At 48.6% G+C, this 27,493-nt stretch overlaps 3 protein-coding genes and 1 pseudogene across 4 annotated transcripts; 2 read left to right on the top strand and 2 right to left on the bottom strand.

The window, feature by feature from the left end:
* Positions 1 to 27,493, bottom strand: part of LOC141025890 (uncharacterized) — an 87,891-nt pseudogene that overhangs the window by 36,674 nt on the left and 23,724 nt on the right.
* Positions 12,052 to 16,133, top strand: LOC109742223 (uncharacterized). 2 transcript variants are annotated; one of them, XM_020301313.4, is made up of 10 exons: positions 12,052 to 12,222; positions 13,018 to 13,053; positions 13,418 to 13,495; positions 14,194 to 14,218; positions 14,301 to 14,333; positions 14,449 to 14,570; positions 14,655 to 14,785; positions 14,943 to 15,166; positions 15,268 to 15,509; positions 15,672 to 16,133. In XM_020301313.4, exons 2-10 carry the CDS (start codon positions 13,045 to 13,047, stop codon positions 15,759 to 15,761), a joined length of 954 nt encoding a protein of 317 aa, XP_020156902.1. In that variant the 5' UTR covers positions 12,052 to 12,222; positions 13,018 to 13,044; the 3' UTR covers positions 15,762 to 16,133. The 2 variants fall into 2 exon arrangements, with proteins under 2 accessions (XP_020156902.1, XP_073357274.1); XM_073501173.1 differs by having other exon boundaries at positions 12,060 to 12,222; positions 13,702 to 14,218.
* On the bottom strand, positions 18,234 to 19,193 carry LOC109742226 (V-type proton ATPase subunit D-like). Its single transcript, XM_020301316.4, has one exon. It carries the CDS (start codon positions 19,141 to 19,143, stop codon positions 18,346 to 18,348), a length of 798 nt encoding a protein of 265 aa, XP_020156905.1. The 5' UTR covers positions 19,144 to 19,193; the 3' UTR covers positions 18,234 to 18,345.
* Positions 24,005 to 26,967, top strand: LOC109742222 (glucose-6-phosphate 1-dehydrogenase, chloroplastic). The gene is made up of 8 exons (XM_020301312.4): positions 24,005 to 24,372; positions 24,456 to 24,613; positions 24,697 to 24,791; positions 25,119 to 25,233; positions 25,394 to 25,605; positions 25,677 to 25,826; positions 25,929 to 26,049; positions 26,123 to 26,967. The coding sequence occupies exons 1-8, from the start codon at positions 24,186 to 24,188 to the stop codon at positions 26,807 to 26,809; spliced, it is 1,725 nt and encodes a 574-aa protein (XP_020156901.1). The 5' UTR covers positions 24,005 to 24,185; the 3' UTR covers positions 26,810 to 26,967.

Genomic DNA, 27,493 nt, shown 5'->3' with positions numbered 1-27,493 from the left:
TCGAGTATGGAGCGGTGTGGCTTTCGGTTAGGATTTGATGCTTGAGTTCCTCGATGTTTGGTACGCAAAGTCTGTCCCCGTACCATAATATTCCCTCATTGTCCGTGACGAACTCTGAAGCCTTGCCAAGGCTCATTTTTCTCTTTATACCTTCGATGCTGGGATGTCCCTGCTGAGCCTTCTTAATTTGTTCCATTAGGGTGGGCTGTATCTCCAGATTTGATACGTTGCTCTCAGAGACTAGCACCATGTTGAGTCTAGCGAACTCCTGCTGAAACTCAGGCCTCAAGTTCTGTGGACTGTCGTTGCCCGGGCTGGGGTTCCGACTAAGAGCATCTGCCACTACATTTGCTTTCCCTGGATGGTAGTGAATGCCGACATCATAGTCCTTGACCAATTCCAACCAGCGTCGTTGTCGTAAATTTAGCTCTGGTTGCGTGAAAATATATTTAAGGCTCTTATGGTCCGTATATATTTCACAACGATTTCCCAGTAGAAAGTGCCTCCATTCTTTGAGTGCATGGATGACTGCTGCTAGCTCCAAGTCATGAGTAGGATAATTTTCCTCATGCTTCTGTAGTTGCCTGGAAGCATACGTGACAACTTTGCCGTCCTGCATCAATACACACCCGAGGCCCTTCCGGGATGCGTCACAATACACTTCAAAACTCTTGTGTATGTCTGGCACAATCAAAACCGGTGTTGTTGTTAGTTTCTTTTTGAGCTCTTGGAAGCTTTTCTCGCATGCTTCCGTCCATACAAATTTCTTGTCTTTCTTGAGCAACTGTGTCATTGGTTTTGCCACAGTGGAGAATCCTTCAATAAATCTTCTGTAATATCCGGCCATTCCTAGGAAACTCCGTACATCTGTCACGTTGGCTGGTGGTTTCCAGTCAAGTATGGCTTTGACCTTTTCTGGGTCTACGGCCACGCCTTCTTGGGTTAATATATGGCCTAGAAAACCAACTTGCCTTAGCCAAAATTCACACTTGCTAAATTTGGCGTACAATGATGTTTCCTTAGTTCTCCCAATACAATCCTGAGATGCTCAGCATGTTCTTCTGGTGTCCTTGAGTATACCAGAATGTCATCAATGAACACCACAACAAATTTGTCCATAAATTTCATAAACACTTTGTTCATGAGGTGGACGAAATATGCGGGGGCGTTCGTCAGTCCAAACGGCATTACTGTGAACTCATATAATCCGTATCTGGAGGTGAATGCTGTCTTAGGGATATCTTCTGTCCTTACTTTTAATTGATGATATCCGGATCTTAAATCAATCTTTGAGAACACCTTGGCTTCTGCGAGCTGGTCAAATAGGTCATTTATCCGTGGCATCGGATATTTGTTTTTGATGGTGACCATATTGAGAGCTCGATAGTCTATACACAATCTCAGTGTCCCATCCTTTTTCTTGGCGAATAATACTGGTGAACCCCAAGGTGAGGAGCTGGCTCGAATAAATCCTTTGTCCAGTAATTCCTTTATTTGCTTCTTCAATTCTACCAACTCTGAGGGTGCCATTCTATAAGGTTTCTTATAGATGGGAGTGGTGCCAGGTGCTAGTTCAATGCTGAACTCTATCTCTCGGTCTGGTGGCATGCCTGGTAGTTCTTCAGGAAATACGTCGGGAAACTCGCACACCACTGGAACTTTTCTCAGTTCTGAAATGTCCACTTTGTTCAACTTTGGTTGCCGTGACCGTGGTCTCTCTTGAGCTGTAACCTTAATTGTCTTGCCATGATGGTGAGTGAGAATCACAGTCCGATTGAAACAGTCAATAAATCCCTTGTTGGTGGTCAACCAATCCATCCCTAACATCCAGTCCTTTATTTTCCAACACGATGAGATTAGCCCGAAACTTTAGTCCTTCGAATTCAATAATCACTCCTTGGCAGTAACTCTGAGTGATCTGCTTATTCCCGGGGGACTTGATGATCATAGATTTTTCCAAAGGAAGTATCGGAAAACCATGTTGCAAAACAAAACTCTTCGAAATGAACGAGTGAGAGGCTCCAGAATCAAACAAAACCGTGGCAGGTATTGTGTTGACAGGGAACGTACCGAGTACGATGTCTGGGGCATTATGTGCTTCTTCCCTGGTCACATGGTTCAGGTGACCCTTCCTGTGATTGTTGTTGGGATTGAAATTGTTGCGCTTGGGGGCTGGGTTATTCCCTCCATTGTTCGGCTTGGGGGCAGAGTTCCTTGGTTTTGGGCACTGTTTGGCATAGTGCCCTTCTTCACCACAAGCATAGCAAGTGACCCCTGGACGGTAAATAAAGTCCTTGTCCCTTGAATGAAACTGTCTGGTTGGCCTTAGAGCAGTTGTCGTGGATTTCCTCGCTTCATTCCTCTGAACATCAGTCTTGCTCCGGTTGTTGCGAGCAAGAGTCGTCTTGTCCCTCTTTCGCTTACGAATATCCTCCAGACTGCGGCGCTCATTCTCCAACGTAATGGCCTTGTCAACCAGAGTTTTGAAATCTGGGAAAGTGTGTATGACCAGTTGGCATTTTAGTGCTGGCGCCAGGCCGTCCAAATTTTTTTCCATCCTTTTGTTCTCAGTCATATGCTCATCGTAGGCATAACGAGATAGCTGGGTAAACTGACTGTTGTATTCCGTCACGGTCATACCTCTCTGCTTGAGGTCATCAAATTCTCTTTTCTTGATTTTTATGATGCTCCTGGGGATGTGTGCCCCACGAAAGCCTTCCTTAAACTCTTCCCAGGTGATGTTATGTTCACTGGGATGCATGTGTAGGAAGTTCTCCCACCATGCTGCAGCTGCTCCAGTGAGGTAGTGAGGTGCATAAAGCACCTTCTCATGATCTGAACATTGAGCAATAATCAACTTTCTTTCGATGTCTCGAAGCCAATCATCGGCTTCAAGCGGTCTATCAGTGTGAGCAAACATTGGAGCACGTGTCTTCTGCAGTTTAGACAACTTGGAGTGTGGTTGGTATGGCTCACGGTGATTTCCCATATTGATGACGTGATTCATCATTTCTTGGTGTTGCTGTTGGCTTTGTTCGAAAAGGCGGCATACTTGAGATAAGGCTGCCTCGCTGTCCTGTTTACTAGACTGCCCCTGAGTGAAGTTGTTGCTTGTCTGAGTCCCATAAACTTCTTCGGGTGGATTTGGCATGGAACGAGTCCACGGACGAGACATTTTCCACTCTGGGGTATTATTTTGCAAAACTCATGAGAAGAACTGTGTGGCACAAGGAAAATATTGCAAAGGCAAAAATTTAAAAGACCTCAAGATTTTTCAAGAAAATATTTGATTGCGCACGGAGAAGGACTGCTTAGACATATCTTACACGCGATACGCAAACATACGATACATCACTCAGGATGTGCGTACACACTCCTGACATGTTATTTTAGGCTAGCACACTCCTCTGGAATGAAGCGCATACAACTACTACAAGCTTAAGTACATATAAAACATATCATACATGGAGACACATCGCGCGGCTACTAGTCGCACTCAGTCGGAGATGGTGAAGATGTCCTTCCCCTTGCCGAGGGCAAGACCCAGCGGTGCAGGAGACTCAACCTCCACCTCCTCCCTAATAGGCTCCAGGCGCGTAGCACTGCGCTGAGGTGATGGCGCGGGTGCGACAGGCGGTAGTGTGGGTGCGGCAGGCGGTGCAGCTCTGACTGGAGTAGGAGCAATGACCCGGTCGAACTCCTCAGTGGTAGGCAGACGGCGAGCGGTGGCCAAAATGGCAGGTGAATAGGATGCTGAGGATGAGATGAAAGTCAGTGGCGGTGCCATGTGGAGAAGCTCCTTCCTGCTGGCAGAACCGCCCCGAACTAAGTCCATGCGGGCAGCCACAAGATCGTCCACGAGGTTGTCGAAAGCTTCCTCCAGAGCTTTGAGATACTCAACAAGCATCTCGATAGCTTCATCTCGCTCTCCCCTATGGCAGGCGAATGCATAGTGACAAGTATATGGCACATGGCATGGGAGGTAGCGGTAGCGACGAGTCTTCATCATAGGAAGGATGTCCCGAAGGCGACCTATTGCCTCACGGGCAGCCATCTGCATGGCATGCCTCTCCGTAGGCATGGCCCTCCCCACAAAACGGAAGTGGCGAGACGCAGAACGTCCTCCCTTGAATTGCACCACGGCCTGGTGCATAGACACGTCGTCGCTGAGCTTGTGCTGGTAAAGCGTGAACTCCGGACGAGTCGCTGGCCCGATCGTGAGCTTGGTGATGGAGACGAGGAGTTTGACAAACCCCTCGGTCACATTAGTGAACACTCGAGTCTCGCAGTTGCTGCCAGCCATCTACAAAAGTAGGCAAAAATTCTGAGTAGTCATATCATAAATTTATGATGACCAACAGAAAATAGCTACATTTGCAAAATGCTGAAAAAGCACTAAAAACGCTAATAACCGATTAGCGATCGCACCTAGTGGCTTCCTACAGTCAGCCTGGCTCTGATACCAAGCTTGTCACGACCGGTTTTCCAATAAAAATATTTATTGAGAAACCGATCCCTTTTACGGACCAGTAGAGAAGAATCCTTCTCACCGGTAGACAATATCTTGATCACAGAAGAAAAACCAGGAGTACTAAATATAATACAAGGTTGAGCGGAGACGGCTCAACAATTTATTACAAGCATGCCGATATTACACATAAAGGCGGATAGGGTGGCATAACTACTGGCTCACAATAAAAACGGTGGTGGGTATATCACAGTGAAGTGGGTGACATGACCCCTGAATCTAATAGCTCTTCGAGCGTCGGAGTGAGGCTCGAGGATTCTTATTGTGGGTGGCGGAAGCGTATATAATATAAGTGACCAATATCCAGGATCGCACGGGACTGACTGGGACTCCTCTTGGCGTCAGACTCACTATCAAACTCTTCATCCATGAGATCGCCTTCGTCAACATCTGGCCAAATCAACAAGCCAGGTGAGTACTATGAAAGTACTCGCAAGACAGTTCGGACTTAAGATATAACAAATGTAAACATGATGCATATGAACAGATTAACAAAGCGCACTCAGGGAATGAGATAGCAATGCATGGGAAAATAAAAGGGAAGTCGGGCGGTAGTCCTCCCGAAATCCCAATGTAGTACTGAAGGCCAATCGAGTGTCTGAATGACTCCTCGAAAGGATACAAATGAAATAACAATGCCGCAGTCGGGCGTCAAGGCGACACCTCATAAAGAGCTTATAATAGAAGATAAATAACAGTGCGTGCCACAGTCGGACGTCTGAGCGACATCACGTAAAGGGCTTATATCAAAAGTAAATAACGAGCGTGCCACAGTCGGACGTCTGAGCGACATCACATAAAGGGCTTATATTGAAAGTAAATGACAAGGGTGCCATAGTCGGACGTCTGAGCGACATCACATAAAGGGCTTATATTGAAAGTAAATGACGAGAGTGCCACAGTCGGACGTCTGAGCGACATCACATAAAGGGCTTATATTTCATAACTTAATATTTCAGTAGCTCATGAATGTAAATCTTTTCAAGGGAATATTCAGGTACGAGATAAATAAAAGGTTAGTCCATCCACAGGAATAACAATTCGACCAGGTTTACCACTCAAGCATTGTTCACCGGGGGATTTACCACTCAAGCTTGCTCACCGGGGTTTTGCCACGAGGACTGACATAGATATGGATGTACTGGCCATGGTCCTTGATCATGGACACGATGACTCGGAAGGATTTGACTCTGCAGAGTTTGTACTATTTAACCACAGCCAACGGATTTCAGTAGTCACAAGGGACTAGTTCCGTTTACGGTGTTTTAGGAGAAACACATCTAACCAGTACACACCCATTCAACATTCCGATGCCAGGAATCACCCTCGACAACGTTCAAGGAAAACTTTGAGACGGGGAGGCTACAACCTCGCGTAGGATGGGATCAAATTTATACCGCGCGCTCTAAGGGGTGCCCCCCTCTCGGTCCCAACCGGAAACACCCATGCCCCCTGACCGGATGACTGGCTTTAATCCAGGGCCATGGAACCCTCATCCCGGCCCCTCTATTTGGTGTGTACAAGGAAAGAGGTTAACAACTTACTAAACCGTATTCTTTGCAGAAAACATGTGGCCGCACGAAAGGGGGAAGGACGGTAACGTGGCTCAGTCCACGTTAACGTCGGAGTTTATCAGATGACGTAAGACTGGCATGCTACAACAATACCACCTTACTGCCTTTCATGTCACCACATGATCAGGTCATCTCTCATCAAAGATCACAGTAACTTCGAAACGCATGGTTAGTTGCCTTGCATGCAACGTAATACTCACCGATGCTCATATGCCATGCACAAACCATTCAAGCAAACATGCAAAACACCTATCATATCAAAGGTTCAAACATGCTTGCCTGGTTCGGAGAAGTCGGAGTCTAGCTCGGCGAAGTTCGCGGCTCCGTCACCTCCTCCGGAACCTACGGTATAACGAAACCGTATACTAACGTGAACATCGTTGTGTGCATAAAAAAATTGTTCCAAATTTTTTCCAAATAAATACTATAAAAAACTAGACAAAGATATAAGACTGACAGAAAAAGAATCAATCAAAAATCATCTTTTATTAAAAAGATATAAGGGTTTTAGTCCAAGGACTGATCTGTGATGAAACAGAAAAGATCCAGGGACTTGTTTGAGAAAACAGAAAACGTTTCGGAATGAAATGCGCTAGCCCAAAGAGAAAACGCATTATGCCCGAAGGCGCCATCAGAAAACGGTTCGAGGGGGGAAGAGAAGAGAGGCTGACGGGGGGTCCCACCCGTCAGGTTTAAAACTCCAATGGAGCTCGCCGGCGCCCGAAGGCTGCGGTGGTCGCCGGCGTTGAACCACGGCGAGGCAGAGAGATCGGAGGGTACCAAGAGGTTCAGGTTGATCTTCCGCGTCGGTGGGTGGTGGACTTGGCCGTCGGAGAGCACCACGTCGACGGCGACACTTTCTCCGGCGGACGGTGGTTCGGGCGATGGTGGAGTACTCCGGTGGGTGCTGCAAACTCCAAATTGACGTGCAGGTTAGAAGAGTGGGTGTACTAGGAGGTTACTGGCAAGAGCTGAGGGTAGGGGTGCACGCACGGGGGTGAATCGAGCTGGATCCCGAAGCGGGTCGCGGCGGCCGGAGTTGGGGAAGAAGACTCCCTCGGAGTTCTTCCAGTGGCTGGGCGTGGTATTGGTGGTGTGTAGAGGTGGTGTGGGTTCGAGTTCGAGCTCGGGGCCTCCTTTTATAGGCGATCCGAGGGGGTGGCCGTGAACGGGATAGCTCCAGCGAGCGATTACGGCGAGGCAGAGGTTTGGCAGGGGGTTTAGGTGGCTAGGCACCATCAGGGAGGATCACTGGTGCCGTTCCCCCGCTAAACCTCGGTAGGGCTAGGCGTAATGCGCCGATCCTCGACGGGACGGCCGTACGGGCACGGCGGCGGCAGGGAGCGCGCTCCGCGCCTACCAGTTCACGACGAAGGACTGCAGCGTGCACGGGTGAGTGGAAGGCCACGCGGTGGCCTCTGGTGGCTTGTGCGGCGCTGGACGGCGCCGTCCAACGCTGCGTCTCTCTCTGGCAGCCGCAAAGGCCGCCGCTGCCGTCGCTCACGGGGTGCCGCACCTCCTCCTGCTCGTCGCCGACGCCCGCAAGCCTCCAGGCGATCGTGCGGCGCAGGGATAAGAAGGAAGCACAGTGCGCACGGCGCCACCGCGGCTACTGGCGAGATCGAGAACGGGTTCTGAAGAAAACGACAGTGCTCACTGAAACTGTATCACTGAATTTCTGAACATTGATAGAAATAGTGTCCTTCAGGTGTTCGACGAAATGATTTGGCATGAAGAATTTTTTTTCTGGAGCTGGGACTTGGTGAGGTGACCTCTCAATGCATCCAGAGGCTGCCTGAATTTTCTCAGATTTTTAGGAGGAGAAAACAATTGAATTTCATCAAATTTGGCAAATATGGTCCAAACTTGCAGCAAGCACAATTTGAAATATTTGAACTCGAGACCAGTGGATCTTCATGGATCTTGGTTGAGGGATCTAAGGACTAGCTAGGGAAATTGGTTTGGAGGCAAAACTCAAAGTAGAAATGGTAGCTCCTTTGTAAATCTCCAAGAGCTAAAGTAGAAGGCAGAAATTATTTTTGATAAGAATTAAATGGAAGAAAAATTTATGGGGAGGTTCAAACTGCTGGATTTGAAGTATATCATGACACAAAGATGGGGAATGGCTTTTGGGAGGGGATTTCCACTTAGGTCATGGCAAGAGGAGATTTTGAAAAGGGGAAGAAGGTCACTCCAAATGCCATAGGGCTATTTAAAAGATTTTTCCAAAAGAAATTTCCCAAATGAAAACATTTGGTGTTGAGTCCACATAAGATGGAAAAACCTCCAAGACCAAAAATCAAGTCTTGGGTGAATCCAAACAAAACACTTGTCATAAAAGAAAGTTTTTGAGAGGGAGAGTTCTTTAGAAGAAAATTTTAAATAACACCCCTCAAATCAAATAATTTTTTAAAAAAAAAGCCAAATAAAATTTTTGGGTGTCACAAGACGACCCGGCTCCGGCCGCGCCGCCGCCTCCTCCACCCGGCACCGCTACATTGGCAACTCGCGTCAGCTTTCCCCGCGCTGCACACCGACTAAGCAACTCGAGAAATACAGAAGACGAAACTTACCCAGTCGGCGCCCTGCGCCCGCATCGGCGGTCGCCTCCTCCCCTCCGCCACGGGCCTCAGGCTCCCCCGAGCCAACGAGCACCACCTGCGTCCGCGCCCGGTTGTAAGGATGCCGGATGGTGTTCAGAAGCACCTCCCGCGTCGCGTCAGGGCGAATGAGAAGATGGGCAGCAGCAAAGTACGAAGACCAAGGACTCACCATCGGTGCCGGGTTCGCGTGGCTGTACTGGGGTTTCCCAAACTCCCAGTTGTCCTGCAGATTGGCCTTGGAGATGTCGTTGACCCGACGCACAACCTGGTCCGCCCCCAGCCGCAAGTTCGCCATGCGGTTGGGGTCCTGAAGGCCGGTCATCTGACCGATGAGGTGGCTATGCTGCTGCAGCGGCAGCACGCGGCAGACGATAAAAGCGGTGATGAGGTCGGTGCCGGTGAGCCCTTCCCGCTCCTTCATCACCGACACCCACTCGCACAGGTTAAGCACCTCCTGCGACGGATGCTTGGGGTAGTAGCCCCAATTCCGCTTCTCCCTCGGCGGCGAGTTAACGAAGGGCGGCAAGTTGATGCGGTCCGCGCCGAGGTTGCGGACGTAGAAGAAGGAATTCTGCCATTTCTTGGCAGAATCCTCCAGCGGCATCTTGGAGCAGTCAGCGCCCAACCGCTTGGATATGACAGCGGCCCCGCACTCGGACATCTCCCCGGCCCTCGGCCCCTGCTGCTTCAAGGAGAAGAAGCGCACCCAGAGGTCGATCGAAGGCTCGACCCCCAGGTACCCCTCGCAGAGGGTGACGAAGCCCGAAAGCTGCACGATTGCGCTGGCGCCAAGATGGTGAGGCTGGAGCTCGAAGAACTCCAGGAAGTCGCAGAAGAAAGTGCTCGCAGGAAGCCCAAGCCCGCGCTTGAAGTGCGGGAAGATGACCACGCGCTCCGTGCCCTCGGGCCGCGGCTCCCGCTCGCCCTGCGGCAAGCGCACGACAACCTCCGTCACCCCTGGCAGGTGCCTAGCGGTGCGAAGATAGGCGATGTCATCGAGGGTGACGGTCGAGCCCATCCACAAGCCCGACGGCAGCGCCATCGACAAAGATACGAGAGAAGAAAGAAGAAGGTGGCTACGAAGTTCTGCTCAAAGCAACGGGCGTCGCAGCGCGCGGCGGTCGCAAGAAGCAGAGGAAGGAAGACGAAGGCAGGGGGCGCGAGCGAGAATGATTTCCGCCGCCCCCTCCTCGCCCCAATTTATAAGCCGCGGTTTGAAACGTGGGGGAGTGGGATCGTTTGCGCCCGCCTCTCCCACTTCCCCGCAATAACTCCGCACGTACGTGCGCAATAACTGCTGCGAGAATGACAAACGACTTGCGGACGCCGCAATAAATCCGCGCGCGTGGGCCGAGGGCGCGCGGCCGCGGGCCCCAGTGCGTCGCCCTGTCCCGTCGCGCGCGTGGCCTGTCAGGCCCCTCCAGCTTCCGGGCACCACGTGGCGCCCGCGCGAAGTCCAAAGATTACCCCCAAGATTCGACGGACTCCTCGGTTTCCCGCCTCTGACAGGGTGCCGCGATCCGGCTTCCGGAGGCCGGCACACAGTGGGTGTTGCCGGACCTGACGGCCATAAAATTCACCTCCTCAGGGAAGGGAAACTGCGAAGGCCCTCCTATCCGAAGACGGCGGACCTTCACAGCTTCGGGGACTACTGTCGGGGGGATGAACCCCGGGCAGGCAACGGAACCCGGATCCTTTTCAAAAACGACGGGGCCAGCATCGCCACTCAAGCCGGGCCACGCTTGGCCAGGTAGCTCGACCCGGCCAAGCCCCTCAACCCGGCCAAGTCCTCCAACCCGGCTGGACTCCTCAACTCAGCCCCAACAACCAGCTCAAGACAGCCGAACCCAGCACGCCAAGACTTCTCCGACAAGCCAGCTGCACCCTTGGCGCGTTCCTCAACCCGGCCACGGGTCAGCTCCCGTCCCATCTCAGCCGTACGATGGGACGAGTCTCCACCTACCGATGACCGAGGCAACAGTGCCCCGCCCATGCCTCAGGACAGCCGGGGCGTGGCAACAGTGCCCCACCTACCCGCTGACCAGGGCCGGCGTGGCAACAGTGCAACCGTCGTCATCAATGACGCCAGCAAGCGGCGACCTGACGGAGCGCCACTATAGCCGACTCAACCCGGCCACTCCCTGACGATCGACGAGACGGTCAACAGTGCCCCCGTCCCAGGGGGTCCCGCGCCCGGAGAACCCGGCGAGCCCTGACCCCCGGCGGGTCCCAGCGCCGGCTTCCCGGACAATGACAACCCAGCCCCACGGCCTTGTAACATTACCTTTGTACCCGTGTGGGGTTGACCTATAAAACCCCCCAGGAGCCCTCATGCATGCATACGGGCACGCATTCAGCGAACACCGGCAGACTGATCAGCAGAACACACACACCCAAGGAGAGGGAGCAGCCTAAGCCTTGGCCTGCCCTCCTTCTTCCTCCATACAGCTCTAGGAGCAACTCTGTACTGTTACATATAAACTACACTCGGCAGGACTAGGGGTGTTATCTCTCCGGAGAGCCCCGAACCTGGGTATGTCTTGCGTCCCGCGCTCGCTCATGCCGACCTCGCCTCTGGAGCCCACCAGTGCCCTCGAGCCTCCTCCTCTCTTCTGCCATCCCTTGGCATCTGCCGTGTGCCCACCACGACAAGTAGTGTACCTATACTTTGTTGTGCAACACATGATGAGCATCACACCTTGCACACAACAATGGAGCACACCTTCACACCACACCTTTACGTGTGCACCACGCCGCGTAGTACACCTTCGCATGTTGCGCAACACGCCTTTGTGCAACACTTGACACACCTTCACGCCCATGACACACATTTATGAACCTCACATGGACTTTTTAAGTACATGAATTTTTTAATACATGAGCATTTTTCAAATATGCAAGGAACATTTTTGTATATTCGGACATTTTTGAATATCTGAATACTGCAAACACTTACATGTACATATGTGAACATCTTTCAAAAAAATACACTAATACATTTTTATAAAAACATTTGTGTTCACATGAGATGATCATTTCTAGTGCGTACATAGGCACATTTACATTGAGATACTTCAACATGTATTCCCTTTTTTTGCAATATAAAAAAGTTTAAAGATTTAAACTTATTTTAGAAATATTTTAAAAACATATTTCTGAAAAATACTTTTGTTGAATTTGCCCCCCCCCCCCACCCCCCTTTTTTAGCGTATTTTGATTTGTTTTCGTAGAAATAAACTTTGTAAGCTTATTGGGCTGCGGCTGTGATCCGGCCCGGAGGCACACGTTGAAAGCCTAGCCCAACTCGGAGCTCGGTTCCTCTTCCTCCCCATCCCCTATATTCTTCGCCTCCTCCACATTTCTTCCTTCCGATCGAAGCCAACTACCTCCGCCCGCTTGAGCTCGAGCGCATCCGCCGAAACCGAGGACGACTCTTCTCCACGCCGCCGCCGCCTCCTCGGCCTCTGCCTCCTCGGCCTCTGCCTCCTCTTCGGCCGAGCGGAGAACCGGTGCTTAGGTATTTACCAGTAACCCTCGACTCAGCTTCTCCGCCTCTTTTAACCCTTTGCCGGCACCGATCAATCTCTCCGGTACCTCCACCCGATTTCGCTCCCGCACCCGTCCGTGCTTCGATGCGATCCCCAGATCGTCAATCTAATCTGGTCTCCTAAGCGGATACATCCGTACTTCGTGCATACCCTCGCCTGCCGCCAGTTCGTCCCTCGAGTACGGAAAATAAAGTTTGTGTTTTTCATGCGTTTTGACGGCGAGCAACCTCTTCCGCTAGTGTTGTGCTACGGAGTAGTAATTTAGTTGAAGTATGCTGTGCTAGTAATTTACTTGACTCTGTGGACTCCGGATGTTCTGGAAGAATTTTGTTAGCAGTGCTACCCCGGTTATCCTCCAGCAAGTCAATAACCCTCGGGATTTGTGGAACTAGAGAACCTATTCGCTCATAGCAGGATCTATAAATCTAATAGCATGTAGAAATTGATTGTTTGGACTCTGGAGCCTGATTGCAGCTTTGTCCCTGTAAGATTAGTTGTCTTGGCTCAAATTGATTAACTTGACTACACCATTATTGTAATCCTCTTTCCTGGCCCCTAGAAGCTACTACAGCTTATCAAACATCGAATGTCTGCAAATGTGTATCAGCAATTTTGAATAGGTCTTATGTCTTCTGGGTCATGAATAAACAGTGTGTGAATGAATGTTCGTTTTTCCAGATGTGATTATTGGGTGACTGTGTTATTGTATTATCTGCTTATGTTCACCATCATTTTAATTAAATGTTTTCGTTCCTCATATGCAGGCTCAAAAGGGGTTAACCTTCTTGTCCATGAATATGGTAAGCCTTTAGACAAATTTGATCTTCCTATTAGCTGTTTCGAACTATGTTACCTTCAGGAGCACATCATCGAAATTCAGACCTACAAACTCCTTAATTGAACCTGTCGCCGACTAGCCATAGCTTCAACTAATCTGTGTACCACATGTGCTGTTATTCTCAAACCTTGGATATCTTCTGGATTTATGACCTAGTACGTGCCTTCGTTATCAGTTTGCATCTTTGCTATGCATCTGGTAGTCAGTTACAGTTTTGGACATACCAGCACCTTTTTGCCATGAATAGTTTCCCAGTAATTCTCTATGGCTTCATCAATTGGTGAATCATGTTGCATGGTTCTAATACAATTATTTGTTTTGACTAGTATTTCGAAGGCTATGGTTACCGTGGAAGTACTTTTGAGCAGACCTATCGCTGCTACCCTGCATCTTTTATTGACAAGGTATGTGAATCTTCTTTTCATGAGGTGCCATGTACCCATTTGATAATTATTCTTGAAATATAAAATATGGTGATATAGAAGTTCATACATATTTCTAATCAACGTTATAAAATGTTGATTGCAAGCAATCTAACAAGTAAAAATGATAATGAATGAATTGTAAATTTGGAGTTGCAATCCTTTTGATATAGATCTTTGTTTTCTAGTTCCAAGTCAGTACCAATACAAACAAACTTTGCTCAGTGATGGTGTATGCATTACCCACTTCCATAGTTCCACGGATCATGTGAGATCGGTATTTTCTCTGGAGTATTAATCTGATTTCTCGTCTATGTTCTGGTGGCATGGCTTCTGTCTGGTTAAGGAATGGATAGAAATTGTATATCTGCATGTTCTTTGTTCTCCTTCTCAACTGTGTTTGATTGTCAGCTTTTAATCTTGATCGTCTGATTATGACCCTTTCTGTTCCTAGTTAACTTGATTTATATGTTTTTTTGACATGATTTATAGGTTGAGAAAACTAAAAAACTGATTTCTCAGTAACTAAATACCCGCTGCCTGCCGGCATGTTTCCATTCACTTTGCTGTCTTGCCTCATTAATAATGTATAGAAGAATCTAACGGAATTATTACTCTTCAAAGTAAAGTATTATTTTCCATGAATTTATCTGAAAGATCTTTTGTGCCCTGTCTTGCAGCCACAGCTTGAATCTGGTGACAAAAGTATGCTCTCTCTTCACTAATTTCCTTGCGTCTTTAAGTTACTTTTGGCAGTTGAAATGATAATTACCTTTTTTCCTTTCAGTTATCATGCCACCTTCGGCACTTGATCGTCTTGGTAAGTTGGCAGTGTTAGTAAGAGACATGCATATGTTGATAGTGTACTTTGTTTCTGTGATTATTCTGTGCACTATTTCCACTAAATTCTCAAATATATGTTATTTCCTCTGCAGCGTCTCTGCATATTGAGTACCCTATGCTATTTGAAGTACGCAACACAGCAGCAGAACGCACTTCACACTGTGGTGTCCTAGAGTTCATTGCAGAAGAAGGCATGATCTACATGCCATACTGGGTAGGCCCAGGTTTAAGATATTTTCACGCTTATTTTTATGTGATATCATCATCTCAATCAAACTAACTCCCATATACCCATCAGATGATGCAAAATCTTCTTTTGCAAGAAGGAGATATGGTGTTTATAAAAAATGCCAACCTCCCAAAGGGCACATATGTGAAGCTGCAGCCTCATACAACTGACTTCTTGGACATTTCAAATCCCAAAGCAATGTTAGTATTGTTCTGATAAAACTATTTGCTTTTCCTTGGGAACTTCTTTGCCTTATTTTGCTATGACTGTTGTCTGTTGCACCGTCACTGGAGCTTCCTGGTATGAGTAGTGTGAGATCTGAAGAATACTAATTTCCTGTTCATGTCATTATTGCAGCTTGGAAAAGACTTTGCGGAACTACTCTTGTCTAACCACTGGTGACAGCATTATGGTGGCATATAATAACAAGAAGTACTACATTGATATAGTTGAAACAAAGCCTGCCAGTGCTATAAGTATAATTGAGACTGATTGTGAGGTTGACTTTGCCCCACCACTTGACTATAAAGAACCTGAGCGACCAAAACCTACTGCTCCTCCCAGCGCTGATCCTGCTGCAGGTAGCTTTCTTGCTTTGTACTTAACTGGTAACTTTTGGTGGAATGCATCAATATATCTTGCCGTTCATTAGTAAGGAAGGACCTGCATGTTGCTGTTGCAGAGGCTCAAGTTGAGGAGGAACCAAAGTTCAGCCCCTTCACTGGTCCTGGAAGGCGCTTGGATGGCAAGCCTGCTAAAGATCTGGATGCGTCATCCTCCTCGCCTGCAAAGCGACAAGCTAATGCAACCAACAGTGTTCAGCCCTCAGCATCCTCCACACCACAGATCACGGCGCCACGTAAAACCACGGGAAAGCTTGTCTTTGGCTCTGGTGGAAGCCAGTCATCAAAAGGAACAGAAAAGGTTTGTATTTTGTAACATGCATCTTGTGATGGCCCCATATTGAGAGCTCAATGAGTAACCGTGACATTTCCGAAAGTCATTTGAGATGCATGGAACACTGTTTTCCATGCTTCCAGCTTTTAAACGCTAGTGTCATCTTAACATCTTGTGCATCAATGCCAGGTGCCCGAGAAGGATGCAAAGGAGGAACCGAAGAAAGAAGAGCCGAAGTTTTCAGCATTCACGGGAAAGAAGTACTCTTTGAAGGGTTGAATAGCCAGAGTATGTATTTATCAGCACTTCCTGTTACAAACATCATCAAGGCTAAGAGTCCAGTCAGCTACTGTTTAGTTTCCTGATCCCTTTGGAGCTGGGCATCTTTCGGTGGACTACCAGTCCTTCTTTTCTGTAAACTGTGATCCTTATGTCAGCCGCCGTGGGTCAGTTTGACTGATGTGTAAAAAGTATTTCAATGTCTGGTCATGGATTTTTAGCGAGTTCCTACACATTGCATTTGTCTGTGCTGTTAGTTCCTACACCAGCACGTTCCTAGTTGATCATACTTTTCTTGTTTGATGGAAATAGCTCTTAACTTTCTTTAAAGGAAAAGAGCTCTTAGCAAGGAATAGTCGATATGTATTCGGGTGACAGTTACAATGATTTAGCTTGTTAGCTCTAAAGTGAGAGAAATACATAATCCCAAGAAAGGAAACCAAAAAACCTGGCTAGACGTTACTGATTAGTTCACCACAAACAAGAACTTTACTGATTAGTTCGCCAGAGCTTATCCAATGGTGCTTCTTCTACATGATGTTGGAGCCAACGCACACGATAGGTTGAAGATCTCACGTACGCACGTCCTTAGCATCTACTACCTCTCTTCCAACATAGGTTGAAGATCTAACCTACTTGCGTCCTTAGCATCTACTACCTCTGTTCCAAAATATATGATATTTTGGTAGGCTAAACTAGCTTGCAAAAACGTCATATATTTTGGAACGCAGGTGATACAATCAGATATAAGGTAGAAAGTGGAAGGAACGCAGGTGATACAATCAGATATAAGGTAGAAAGTGGAACGGTATCCAACGAAGCCAGAAAAGGCAACTCCAAAACACAATCCTTGCTCGAATTATTTGTGACTTGGAGCAACGCTGTGAAAACATTGAGCAGCTGCATCCTAATCATAGTTGTGCTCTGTTTTCGTTCGCACTGATGGCATACTAAACCTCGATCTCTTTGATTCTTCCTCGTGAACGCAAAATAAGGCCTCCTGCTGCACCAATCAGTTCCGCTAACATCACTGCCAATGATTCGGTTTGCAGATGGAGCATTACTTCATAAAAAGCAAGCTAAAGGCCAGAGAAACAAAAAGATAAAAAACCATAAATCTCACACGCACGCTACTACATGGAACTTATTCATGGGTCTCACGACTGGTCACAAAAGTGTTGTATTTAACTATTTATACGCTCATAACATGCAGTCTTACTCTGAGCTCATGGATGATCTTATTTGAGGCAACCAAATGAGGTTTATCAGATGCTTCTGTGAACGGAAGTCCAGAGATCAAAATCAGTACAAATGTTTCTTTGTGGTAACCGTGCGGTCTAAATTTTGAAACACGCGGCATTTCTAGAGCGGAACTGCTCCGTGGATGACACTTGCGCCCGATGTTTGGACGATTCACAGATCCAGCGGCCAGTGACCTTTTCGGTGATATGCCTGTCTGGCTGGATTTAACCTTCGTCTGTGAATAGTGCAAATGTTGTCGTGTGCATAGCACGACTCTTTCTAGAGTCCCAAATCCTCCATGAGATAGAGTAGCACCTCTGCCCAGATTAGTTCGAAATGTGGAGCTGTCCTCGGATGCTCTATATATTTATGCTTTGAGTTGCATTCTTTTGCTCTAATGGGCATGCGACCAGCAAATCACAGACATACAGACTCCCCGATACTCACCCCCTGACACCCACAGGTTTGATTCCATGGACAGAGAAATAATGACATTCTATGATCACTCATGGATCAGTTCCTTGCTTGTTGGCAACAGGAGAAGGAAGTGTGTCGCAAAATCACCGCCATACTCATATCAGTTTCCTCTAACATCTCGACAACTTTCAGTAACCCAATCAATCCTCCGCATTTTCATCTGCCATTAGGAGAAACAAAAATTCAAAAAGGCTACTAAAAAGTTATTCGTGGATCTCACTACCAGTTCTTCTTTTTCGTGAGTACGTCAATGACGTACCAAATTCTTATAAAAGATAAGTGATACTCCCTCCGTAAACTAATATAAGAGCGTTTAGAATACTAAAGTAGTGATCTAAACGCTCTTATATTAGTTTACAGAGGGAGTAGTTTACAAAAGCTGAATACTCACTATAATGTCTATCGCCGTTGCAGTCACAAAGCGTTGTATTTATATGTCCACAGCATGTAGTTTCACTTTGTGGGCATGAAGATCTTGTGTTATATCCATGCAAATGATATGAAAGATCAGATTGATGATTCTATCCTTCCGTATGGGATTGGCGTCCTTCGTTTTAGTCACGCAATATCAGCGTGGTTGTTCTACACCGAGTCACAATTCTGAAACTTTGTGGCTTTGATTATGACCAACGTTGTAGGTGATTGCGTGCAGTGTGCCTGGGCGTAGCCACAACTTTTCCAATACATGTAGGACTTCACAAACGTTGCTACATGAACCGCGCAACTTCTAGTATTATGCAAATTTCAAAGGAATTTCAAATGAGAGGAACTCAATATATTTTTACCCGACTTTTTGCATGCAAAACACTCCTAGTACTCATATACGTGATACGTCACCGTAGACAGGGTGACCGTAGCACGTGTATCAAAAAATGATGTCTTCGTCCCTCTGGCCGTCGCCATTGTCCAGCATGGTTGCTGCGGTGCCGAGGGAGACGCCGCGCTTGAGTGCGACCTCGCCAGCGACCTTCTCCCCGGCGTAGAGCTTCGCGGACTCCATCTGGCGCTCCAGCTCGCGCTGCTTGACGGCCTGGATCTTCTTAAGACGGAAGAACTCCTCCCTCTCCTGCTCGTCAAGCTCGCCCCTGATATAGGTAACGGTGTTCTCCAGCTGCGGCTTCACCACGTGCTCCAGCGCGTTCACGCGCCGGTTGGTCGTCTTGATCGCCTCGTCCAGCGTCAGGAACGACGTCTGCAGCGACGCCAGCTCCACCAGCAGCTCGATGGCGCGGGCGTGCGCCGCACGGCAGGCGGACACCTGCTGCCCGCCGCCCGCGAGCCCGGCGAGCAACGGCGCCCTCGCGCCGGCGCCGTCCATGAAGTGCTCGAAGCGGGGGAGGCGGACGCCGGCGATGTTGTCGTGGCGGACGCGCACGCGGAGGCGGGCGGGGCCGGTGACGGACTGCTGGATGACGTGCCGGAGGGGGCCGCCGGCGACGTAGAGCGCCTCGGCGAGGGAGAGGGAGGCGCCGCGCATGGAGTCGCCCACGGCCTCCTTGGCGGTCACGATGCGCTTGAGGATGGCTCGGAACTGCACGGTGAGCGCGTCCGACTTCTTCTTGAGCAGCGCGTGGCCGCGGGTCGCCGCTGCCAGCCGCGCCTTGATCATGCCCATCACCGTCACCGTCGGCACCACGTTCAGCCGCTGTCCCTGACCCGCCATGCCGCGCTGCCGCCGCCGGAAGCTACCTAGTGCTGGCGTGTTGGCTCTGTGCACTTCTTTCTGCGAGGACTCTGTATACTTCTTGATCTGGCTAGCTCGCACCAATTATAGATGCATACGCAGGCGCCAAAGGGACACGTCGGCATGTGTCGGGATGGTTCAGGAGAAGATGACACACACTGGCACACACGAGAGTGCAACATTTGTGCATGGATGCTCATGCTATTGGACTATCTTAAGACTTGTGTAGCTATCTGTTCAATTGTTCATCACCAGAAAACAGCTGAGCTGGTACACAAATAGTCCCTCCGTTCGGCCATGCATTTTATGGCTCAGATTCAACTTCATTCAACGAAACCCGAATTGAGCCTATGTCATGCAAGCGCATATCTGGTCGCAAGTCCATCTGATCCCTAGCTTTCAAACTATTGCTTGTTGATCGCTGTTTTCATCGCGTCGATTTTTTTTTTTTAGCTTTGGTCTCCTACACTGCTATTTGTTGGTGTGTTTATTTGTGCGTGTGTTGATATATATTGGTTGTGTGCATCCGAGCTATGCATGGTACATTCGGTTGTATGCTCATTGTGTTTATATCCACTCGATACTTTATTTTAAGTTAATAAAATCCATTATTTGTCAAAAAAAAGTCCATTTGATCCCTATCTAGCATTTGAACTATTTGCTCTCTGAGCCATGGCCTGTAATGTGTTAATTACTCCTTCTCTTCGATAATAAGTGTTGTGGTTTTGAACTAAAACCTAAACACGTGTTATGTTGTTTAACTCTATGCTGCACGTCTTTTGCGAGAACAGGAAATCAAATATTATCAAAGATCCAAAGCTGATTTCATCTTGGAGGGAGATAGTAATACACGATACTTCCAATTGGTCATCAATGGTCGGCATAGGAATACATGTATTTTAGAGCATCTATAGCCGAACTTGGCAAATCCGACCCCTCAAACGCCCGCGGACGCGCTCGGTCGTGTCTGCGGACAGTGATCGGTCACCTCTCAAAAAACGCATTCCACATCCGGATATCTAAAAATTAAAAACCTCAAATCCATATTATTACATGCAACGTGAAACCTAATCTAAGCGGAGCTCGTCCGGTTCCACTCCCCGCTTGCCCAGCTCCGCCCTGGCCATGTCCGGAGGCCGGCTGCGCTCCTTAGAGTGTTGGTCCGGTCGCCGGCAATCAAGGTAGGATAGGGCATGGGACACGAGCTGGCTCACGGGACTCAAGGCCTTCCCGTCTCCCATGCCCTACTCTTCCTCGTCGGAGACCGCAACCCGAACGGGACTGGTGCACGTTAGATTGATGACGGATCCATCCGGGGACGAGCCGCCAACGTCCACCAGGATGCGGTTGCGGCGCCCGGACTGATGCGCCATACGGGGCGTCGGAGAATGCAACTCCGCCACACCGACGTCCGCTGCCGCCTCCCGCGCCCGGTGCCTTGCACGGCGTGCACGCCGTGCCATGGCCTCGTGGAACGATGGTGTGTCCCCAATATCGGCGCGCCACCGGATGGTTGCGCGTCCGCCAGCGCGTTCGGACGCCAGACGGACCGCACGGCCTCCGGCGAGGCAGCTACGGCCGGCCTAGCTCCGGATCCATGCGCCATTTGGGCGGACGCAATGGATTCCCAACGGATGGAGTCTGAGAGCAGCCGTCCACGGGCCTCCTCCCGGGCGCGGTGGAGCGCAAGCCGGACGACCATCTCCTCCTCGGGGCCGCGTGGGATGAGCTCAGGGTCGACGGATCTAGAGGTGAAGGACTCGGAACCGCTGCCCGCCATGCGGGAGACAGCCGGAAGGAGCCGGAGACGAACTTGGGTAGCGGAGGGGAGTGAAGTGGCTAGGGTTTGGTCCGGCGAGCGAATGAGGAGGATTTTATGTGGGGTCGGGTGGGCCAACGTGGGCCGGGTTCGATGTGGCGGGGGTGCCCGGGCTCCCCCATATCCGCCCCATATTTGGGCTGGATATGGGGGGTGCCGGTCAGCTCGGGCGTTTGAGGGGCCCGTCTGGGTCAAAAAATCATGACCGGACAGTGACGGAGCGGCCCGCCCGGGCGTATGAGGTGCCCAACTGTAGATGCTCTTAGTCTCTAACAAGATGAGGGGTGGATCGAAGGTCTGGCAGAGCTCAAAAGCTATATCACCAAATACAACAAATCTCTGTTCGGGGCGCTGGATGAAAGGAATTTCACCCCTGATGAAACCCGGATAGATGATATTTCACAAGTCACGACAGAAGAGAATGATATCCTCATGACACCTTTCTCTGAAGATATGGTGAGAGCTGAGGTATTCCACATGGAACATAACAAAGCTCCAGGCCCTGAATGCTTCCCCGCAGAATTCTATCAAAATTTCTGGAATCTCGTTACATTTTTCATGCCGGCCAACTCGACCTATCCAGGCTGAACTTTGGTGAGATAGTTTTGTTGCCAAAAATTAAGGAGGATGGGCGGATCCAGCAATAGAAACCAATATGTCTCCTCAATGTCAGCTTCAAGATTTTCACCAAAGTGGCTACTAATAGGCTCAACACGGTGGCTGACCATGTCGTACGACCATCTCAAACAACTTTCATGAAAGGAAGAAATGTACTCGATGGAGTAGCAATCCTACATGAGACTATTCATGGGATGCATAAAAAACATGAGTGGAGTAGTTTTCAAGATTGACTTTGAAAAGGCTACGAAAAGGTCAAATGGTCGTTTCTTCAACAACCCTTAAGAACGAAAGGATTCTTAGATAAATGGCCCCAATGGATCCAAAGTTTTGTTACTAGAGGTAGTGTGGCTGTAAAAGTCAATGATGACGTGTGCCATTACTTTCAGACAAAAAAAAGGATTACGTCAGGGTGACCCCATGCCTTTAATTTTATTTAACACCGTTGCAGATATGTTGTCTATTCTAATTTATCACACGAAGCGGGATGGTCATATTGCAGAAGTAGTGCCACACCTTGTGGATGGCGACCTCTCTATTCTGCAATATACCGATGATATGATTATTTTTATGGAACATGACTTGGACAAGGCTCGAAACTTGAAACTATTGCTTCAACATTTGAGCAGATGTGGGGCCTCAAAATTAATTTCCATAAAAGTGAATTGTTCTGCTTTGAAGAAGTTAGTGTGGCGGCCGCTGATTACGCTGACTTGTTAGGTTGTGCGCAAGGCCCTTTCCCAATTAAATATTTGGGAATTCTGATTCATTATCAACGTCTCACTAAGGCGCGGTGGAAAGATGTAGAGAAATGCTTGGAGAAACGGTTGAGCAGTTGGAAAGGCAAATTGCTATTTGTTGGAGGACGGCTGGTCTTGATTAATTCTGTTCTTACAAATATGGTTCTCTATATGTCTTTTTCAACTCCCAAAAGGGATCTTGCAGAGGCTCGATTATTTCAGATCCATCTTTTTTTGGCAAGGAGACAGTGAAAAGAAAAAGAACAGGTTTGCGAAATGGAGGTTTGTAGGCCAAAAGACCAAGGTGACATTAGCATTCATGACCTTTATGTCAAGAATGATGCTTTACTTGGTAAATGGGTATTCAGACTACTTACTGAGGTTGGCGTCTGCAAACCCTGCTGTGCACAAAGTATATATCTAGGCCAAAAAGCGGTGTCTCGGGCCTATTGAAAACCTGGAGACTCACATTTTTGGGTTGGACTAATGGCGGCAAAGAAATATCTTTTCCGCTTTGGGCCCTTCATAATAAAAGATGGGTCAGAGATTCGTTTCTGGGAGGACAATTGGCTTGGCAATGCCAGTCTCCAAGAACAATATCCCGCTTTATACCGCATTGCCCACGATTCCCCGAGAACAATATCCCCTTTTTACCACATTATCCGCGATAAGAATGGTACTATTGGACATGTGCTCAGTTCATCTCCTCCAAATATTTCTCTCAGGCGGAATGTGATTGGCCCCGTCTTATGTCAAGGTAAAATCTTCTATCCCGATTGGAGTCGATTAACCCGACACATGGACAGATGTGTTTCGCTGGAATCTCACTATATCTGGGTCCTTCACGGTTGACTCTATGTACCGGACGTTCACGCATTCCGAGGTTCCGGTGGATAATAATAAGAAAATTTAGAAGTCAAAGATTCCACTAAAAGTTGAAATCTTCATGTGGTATCTTCGAAGGGAAGTTGTACTAACCAAGGACAACCTCGCCCGTCGCAATTGACAAGGAAGCAAGAAGTGTAGCTTTTGTACTCAGGATGAGACAATCAAACACCCCCTTCTTTCAGTGCAATTTTGCACGTTCTACATGTTCAATCATCCAAGTAACGTCTAATTTGTATTCGCCCACAAGTGTTGCCAATATTTTTTGATCATTGGTTGACCGGTATACCAAAGAGGTGGGTGAGAGCGTATGCCCGTTATGATCGCTTTGACTACGTAGAAATGATTTTTTCTAATGACAAAAGTTATTTTTACTTTGCAGGTTATTGTTTGCTACACGTACTTTCTTCGTACGTGGTCTATGCTATACTGAACAGAGTGACGATCGTTTTTTAAGGCGGTGTGTACGCGTCTGGAGCAGGTGATCATGAAGGTTTTTACCTAACGTGGATGACAGTATAATCTCTGGATTAGTCCACCACCACCTTTTAACACATGCATAGTGCGGTCATATGACTTTTATGTTGACGGTATGTCGGTTTTTTATTTTCTTACTCATCATGATTTGTATCCTCTATGCTACATTTGAAGTCAATAAAAATCGCCTTTTATAAAAAATATATGTTGGCAAACCAATGGGATGAAAATGATAATAAACAAAGAGGAAAGAAATATCTCGGAGCAATTACTATCTTTTGGAGTATTTGAAGGAATTATTTGTGACCACATGTGCTTGGACCACTGCCCCCAATCTCCCAGCCCAACTGTCAGGAAGCAATTATCAAGAACATCGAAGCCCCAATCGTCAGAGCCAAGCATCCAAATCAATTTCTCCACATCAGATTCAGATGGATTGATAGTTCGACACTCCCAACTATTCTTGTTTCCTTCCTGACCCAATGGCCGCCATCGACTTACGCTTCCATCTCCATCCAGCCGCCTTCTCCTCTGTCCACCCGTCCAATTCAAGCGCCAAACCGCACCGCCATTGCCCACCTCAGAGGGTCCATGCTGCAGGAAGAAGGTGCCTCCTCAGGGCGAAGTCTTCAAACGGGCACCCGCAGATCGGGGCCTCCTTCAGCGATGGTACTCGGACGTGCACCCAGCACGGCTGTCTGAACTCGCTGCAGCTTGTGCAAGAATATTGTACCGAGAAGTGGTTGTTGCAGGGGTGCTAGATGCTAAGCCGTCTGGAGCTGGAGGCCCGGCGCCGGAGCAGGGAGAGCACACCGTCAGCATCACGGTCGTCGGAGCCTCCGGGGATCTCGCCAAGAAGAAGATCTTCCCGGCTCTCTTCGCCTTGTTCTACGAGGACTGGCTCCCCGAGGTTTCAGTTAGCTTTGTGTGGTTCTGTTTGGGTTTTTTGGAGCCATGCTAGTCATTTGTTTTAGTTAACCTCTGTCAATGCAGCATTTTACAATCTTTGGTTATGCTCGTAGCAAAATGAGCGATGAAGAGCTCAGGAACATAATTAGCATGACCCTAACCTGCCGGATTGATCAGAGGTACTGCTTATAAATCCTCATGCTTGGTCCCTATGCTATGCTGAGTCGTCTGTGTTGGTTTTACTTGTAACTATCTGAGTTTGCCCCTTGCATTGGGTGTCAATCAGCTTTAGTTGTCTGATTCATGAGCCAAATTTGGCAACGAAAATTGTAGTATGTACAATGGCATGGCACAATGTATCCTCATATATATGTTTGATTTTGTATTACGTCTAAAAGTTTATCCATAAAACAAAGGTCAGCTCAAATTTTTTGTCCTGTCGTAGAATGTGTTCTGAATCTCTGGGCCCATATTCAGAGTGTAACACGTCATATTCGAATGGACAGGGCGAACTGCAGTGAGAAGATGGATAAATTTCTGAAGAGATGCTTCTATCAGTCCGGACAGTACAACTCAGAGGAGGGATTTCACGAATTGGATAGAAAGCTTACAGAAAAAGAGGTAACCCCGAATTCATAGTACATGTTTTTCTAGCCCTTTACTATGAGATACCAAGTAATTATTCCCAAAGAAAAGAGATACCAAGTAATCGCACTGCAGAATTCATGGCAAATATTGCGTAGAAAAAAGGAGTTGAAGCTAAATGTTTGTCATCAATCAGGCTGGGAAGCTACCAAACAGGCTGTTCTACTTGTCTATCCCACCAAATATATTCGTGGACGTGGTAAGATCTGCCAGCCGTACCGCGTCATTGCCGAGTGGGAGTGGCTGGACGAGGTTTATAGTGGAGAAGCCATTTGGCCGCGATTCTGAGTCCTCGGGGGAGCTTACCCGATCCCTGAAGATGTATTTAGAGGAGGAGCAAATCTTCAGGTAACACATAAATGCAGAGTGTTTTCAGCGACTCGCCCTATTTCTTAGGATTTGACAGCGGAATGTGACAGGATTGACCATTATCTGGGCAAGGAGCTGGTGGAAAACCTGTCGGTCCTCCGTTTCTCCAACCTTGTGTTCCAGCCACTCTGGTCGAGGGACTACATTCGGAATGTGCAGCTCATATTCTCCGAAGACTTCGGCACCGAGGGTCGAGGCGGGTCTGCGCTCCGTCATCCAGTCCAATCTTTATAAGAATCTTCATTCATTGGCCAGTGGATTCATCAGGTAGATAATGGCTTCCTTGTTGGGTTGCATTGCAGCTACTTCGACAACTACGGCATCATCCGGGACATCATGCAGAACCACTTGCTGCAGATACTGGCCCTGTTCGCCATGGAGACTCCGGTCAGCCTCGCCGCCGAGGACATTCGCAACGAGAAGGTAGCATGCGTAGCAGAGCAGTATGATCGGTCAGACGAAAAGCCTGGTGAAATTGTCTGTTATGCTTCTTCAGGTGAAAGTGTTGCGATCGATGAGGAAGCTGAAGCTGGAGGACGTGGTGGTGGGGCAGTACAAGGGGCACACGCGGGGCGGGAAGTCGTTCCCGGCGTACGTGGACGACCCGACGGTGCCCAACGACAGCGTGACCCCGACCTTCGCGGCGGCGGCGCTCTTCATCGACAACGCGCGGTGGGACGGGGTGCCGTTCCTGATGAAGGCCGGCAAGGCGCTGCACACGCGGCGCGCGGAGATCAGGGTGCAGTTCCGGCGCGTGCCCGGGAACCTCTACCGGGGGAACGTGGGCACGGACCTGGACATGGCCACCAACGAGCTGGTGCTCCGGGTGCAGCCCGACGAGGCCATCTACCTCAAGATCAACAACAAGGTGCCCGGGCTCGGGATGAGGCTCGACAGCAGCAACCTCAACCTCTTCTACTCGGAGCGGTACCAGCGGGAGATACCGGACGCGTACGAGCGGCTCCTCCTGGACGCCATGGAGGGGGAGCGCCGGCTCTTCATCCGGAGCGACGAGCTCGACGCGGCCTGGGCCATCTTCACGCCCGTGCTCAGGGAGCTGGAGGAGAAGAGGGTGGCGCCGGAGCTCTACCCGTACGGCAGCCGGGGCCCCGTCGGCGCGCACTACCTCGCCGCCAACTACAACGTCAGGTGGGGGGACATCAGCAGCGACGGATCCTTCTAGCTAGCAAGCTCTGCCTATCTGCTAAGGCGCCGGTTGGCTTGATTACGAGTTTACGACTGCCATCAAGTGACAGCCAATTTTACTCAGACTCCTCAGACTCAATCAAGCCGTGAGGAACAGGAGAAGCTCATATTGCAATCGTTTTGTCTTCTGCCTAATCGTACTTGCATTTTCCTTACTTATGCAAGATACAAAATCTGCCACACACCGCAAAATCAAATAATGCCGTATATGGAAAATACTCGAGGTCAGTTTAACCTCAGCTTACTATAAGTCGGGTGTTGCACAGCTTTACACTTCTCGGCTAGCTTAGCTTATACGCTGTAAGTCGAGATCCTATTCACAGGCACTCGACTTAACTATAAGCCGAGATCAAAACAGTGGCGCAATGCACGGCGTGCTAAAAAAACGTTTACAGTATTGGAATAGACAGTTTTTGTGCGTCGCAGAGTGCTGACTCCAGCGATCGCTGCAAAATATCGCACGAGTGCGCCGCCTCCAGCAGACGCGCTATACTTTTTACTACTCGTCGTCTTCTCCTTGTACTCCGACTCGATACACATTCAACTACGACTCAATACTCATAGATAATAGATAGGCATAGATTCATAAATAAAAAGATACATAAATAGATAACATAGATAATAGATAGGCATAGATTCATAAATAAAAAGATACATAAAT

Source organism: Aegilops tauschii, chromosome 6 (assembly GCF_002575655.3).
Source record: "Aegilops tauschii subsp. strangulata cultivar AL8/78 chromosome 6, Aet v6.0, whole genome shotgun sequence".
NCBI classification, from domain to species: Eukaryota; Viridiplantae; Streptophyta; class Magnoliopsida; order Poales; family Poaceae; genus Aegilops; species Aegilops tauschii.
This window is presented reverse-complemented; position numbering and strand designations above follow the sequence as displayed.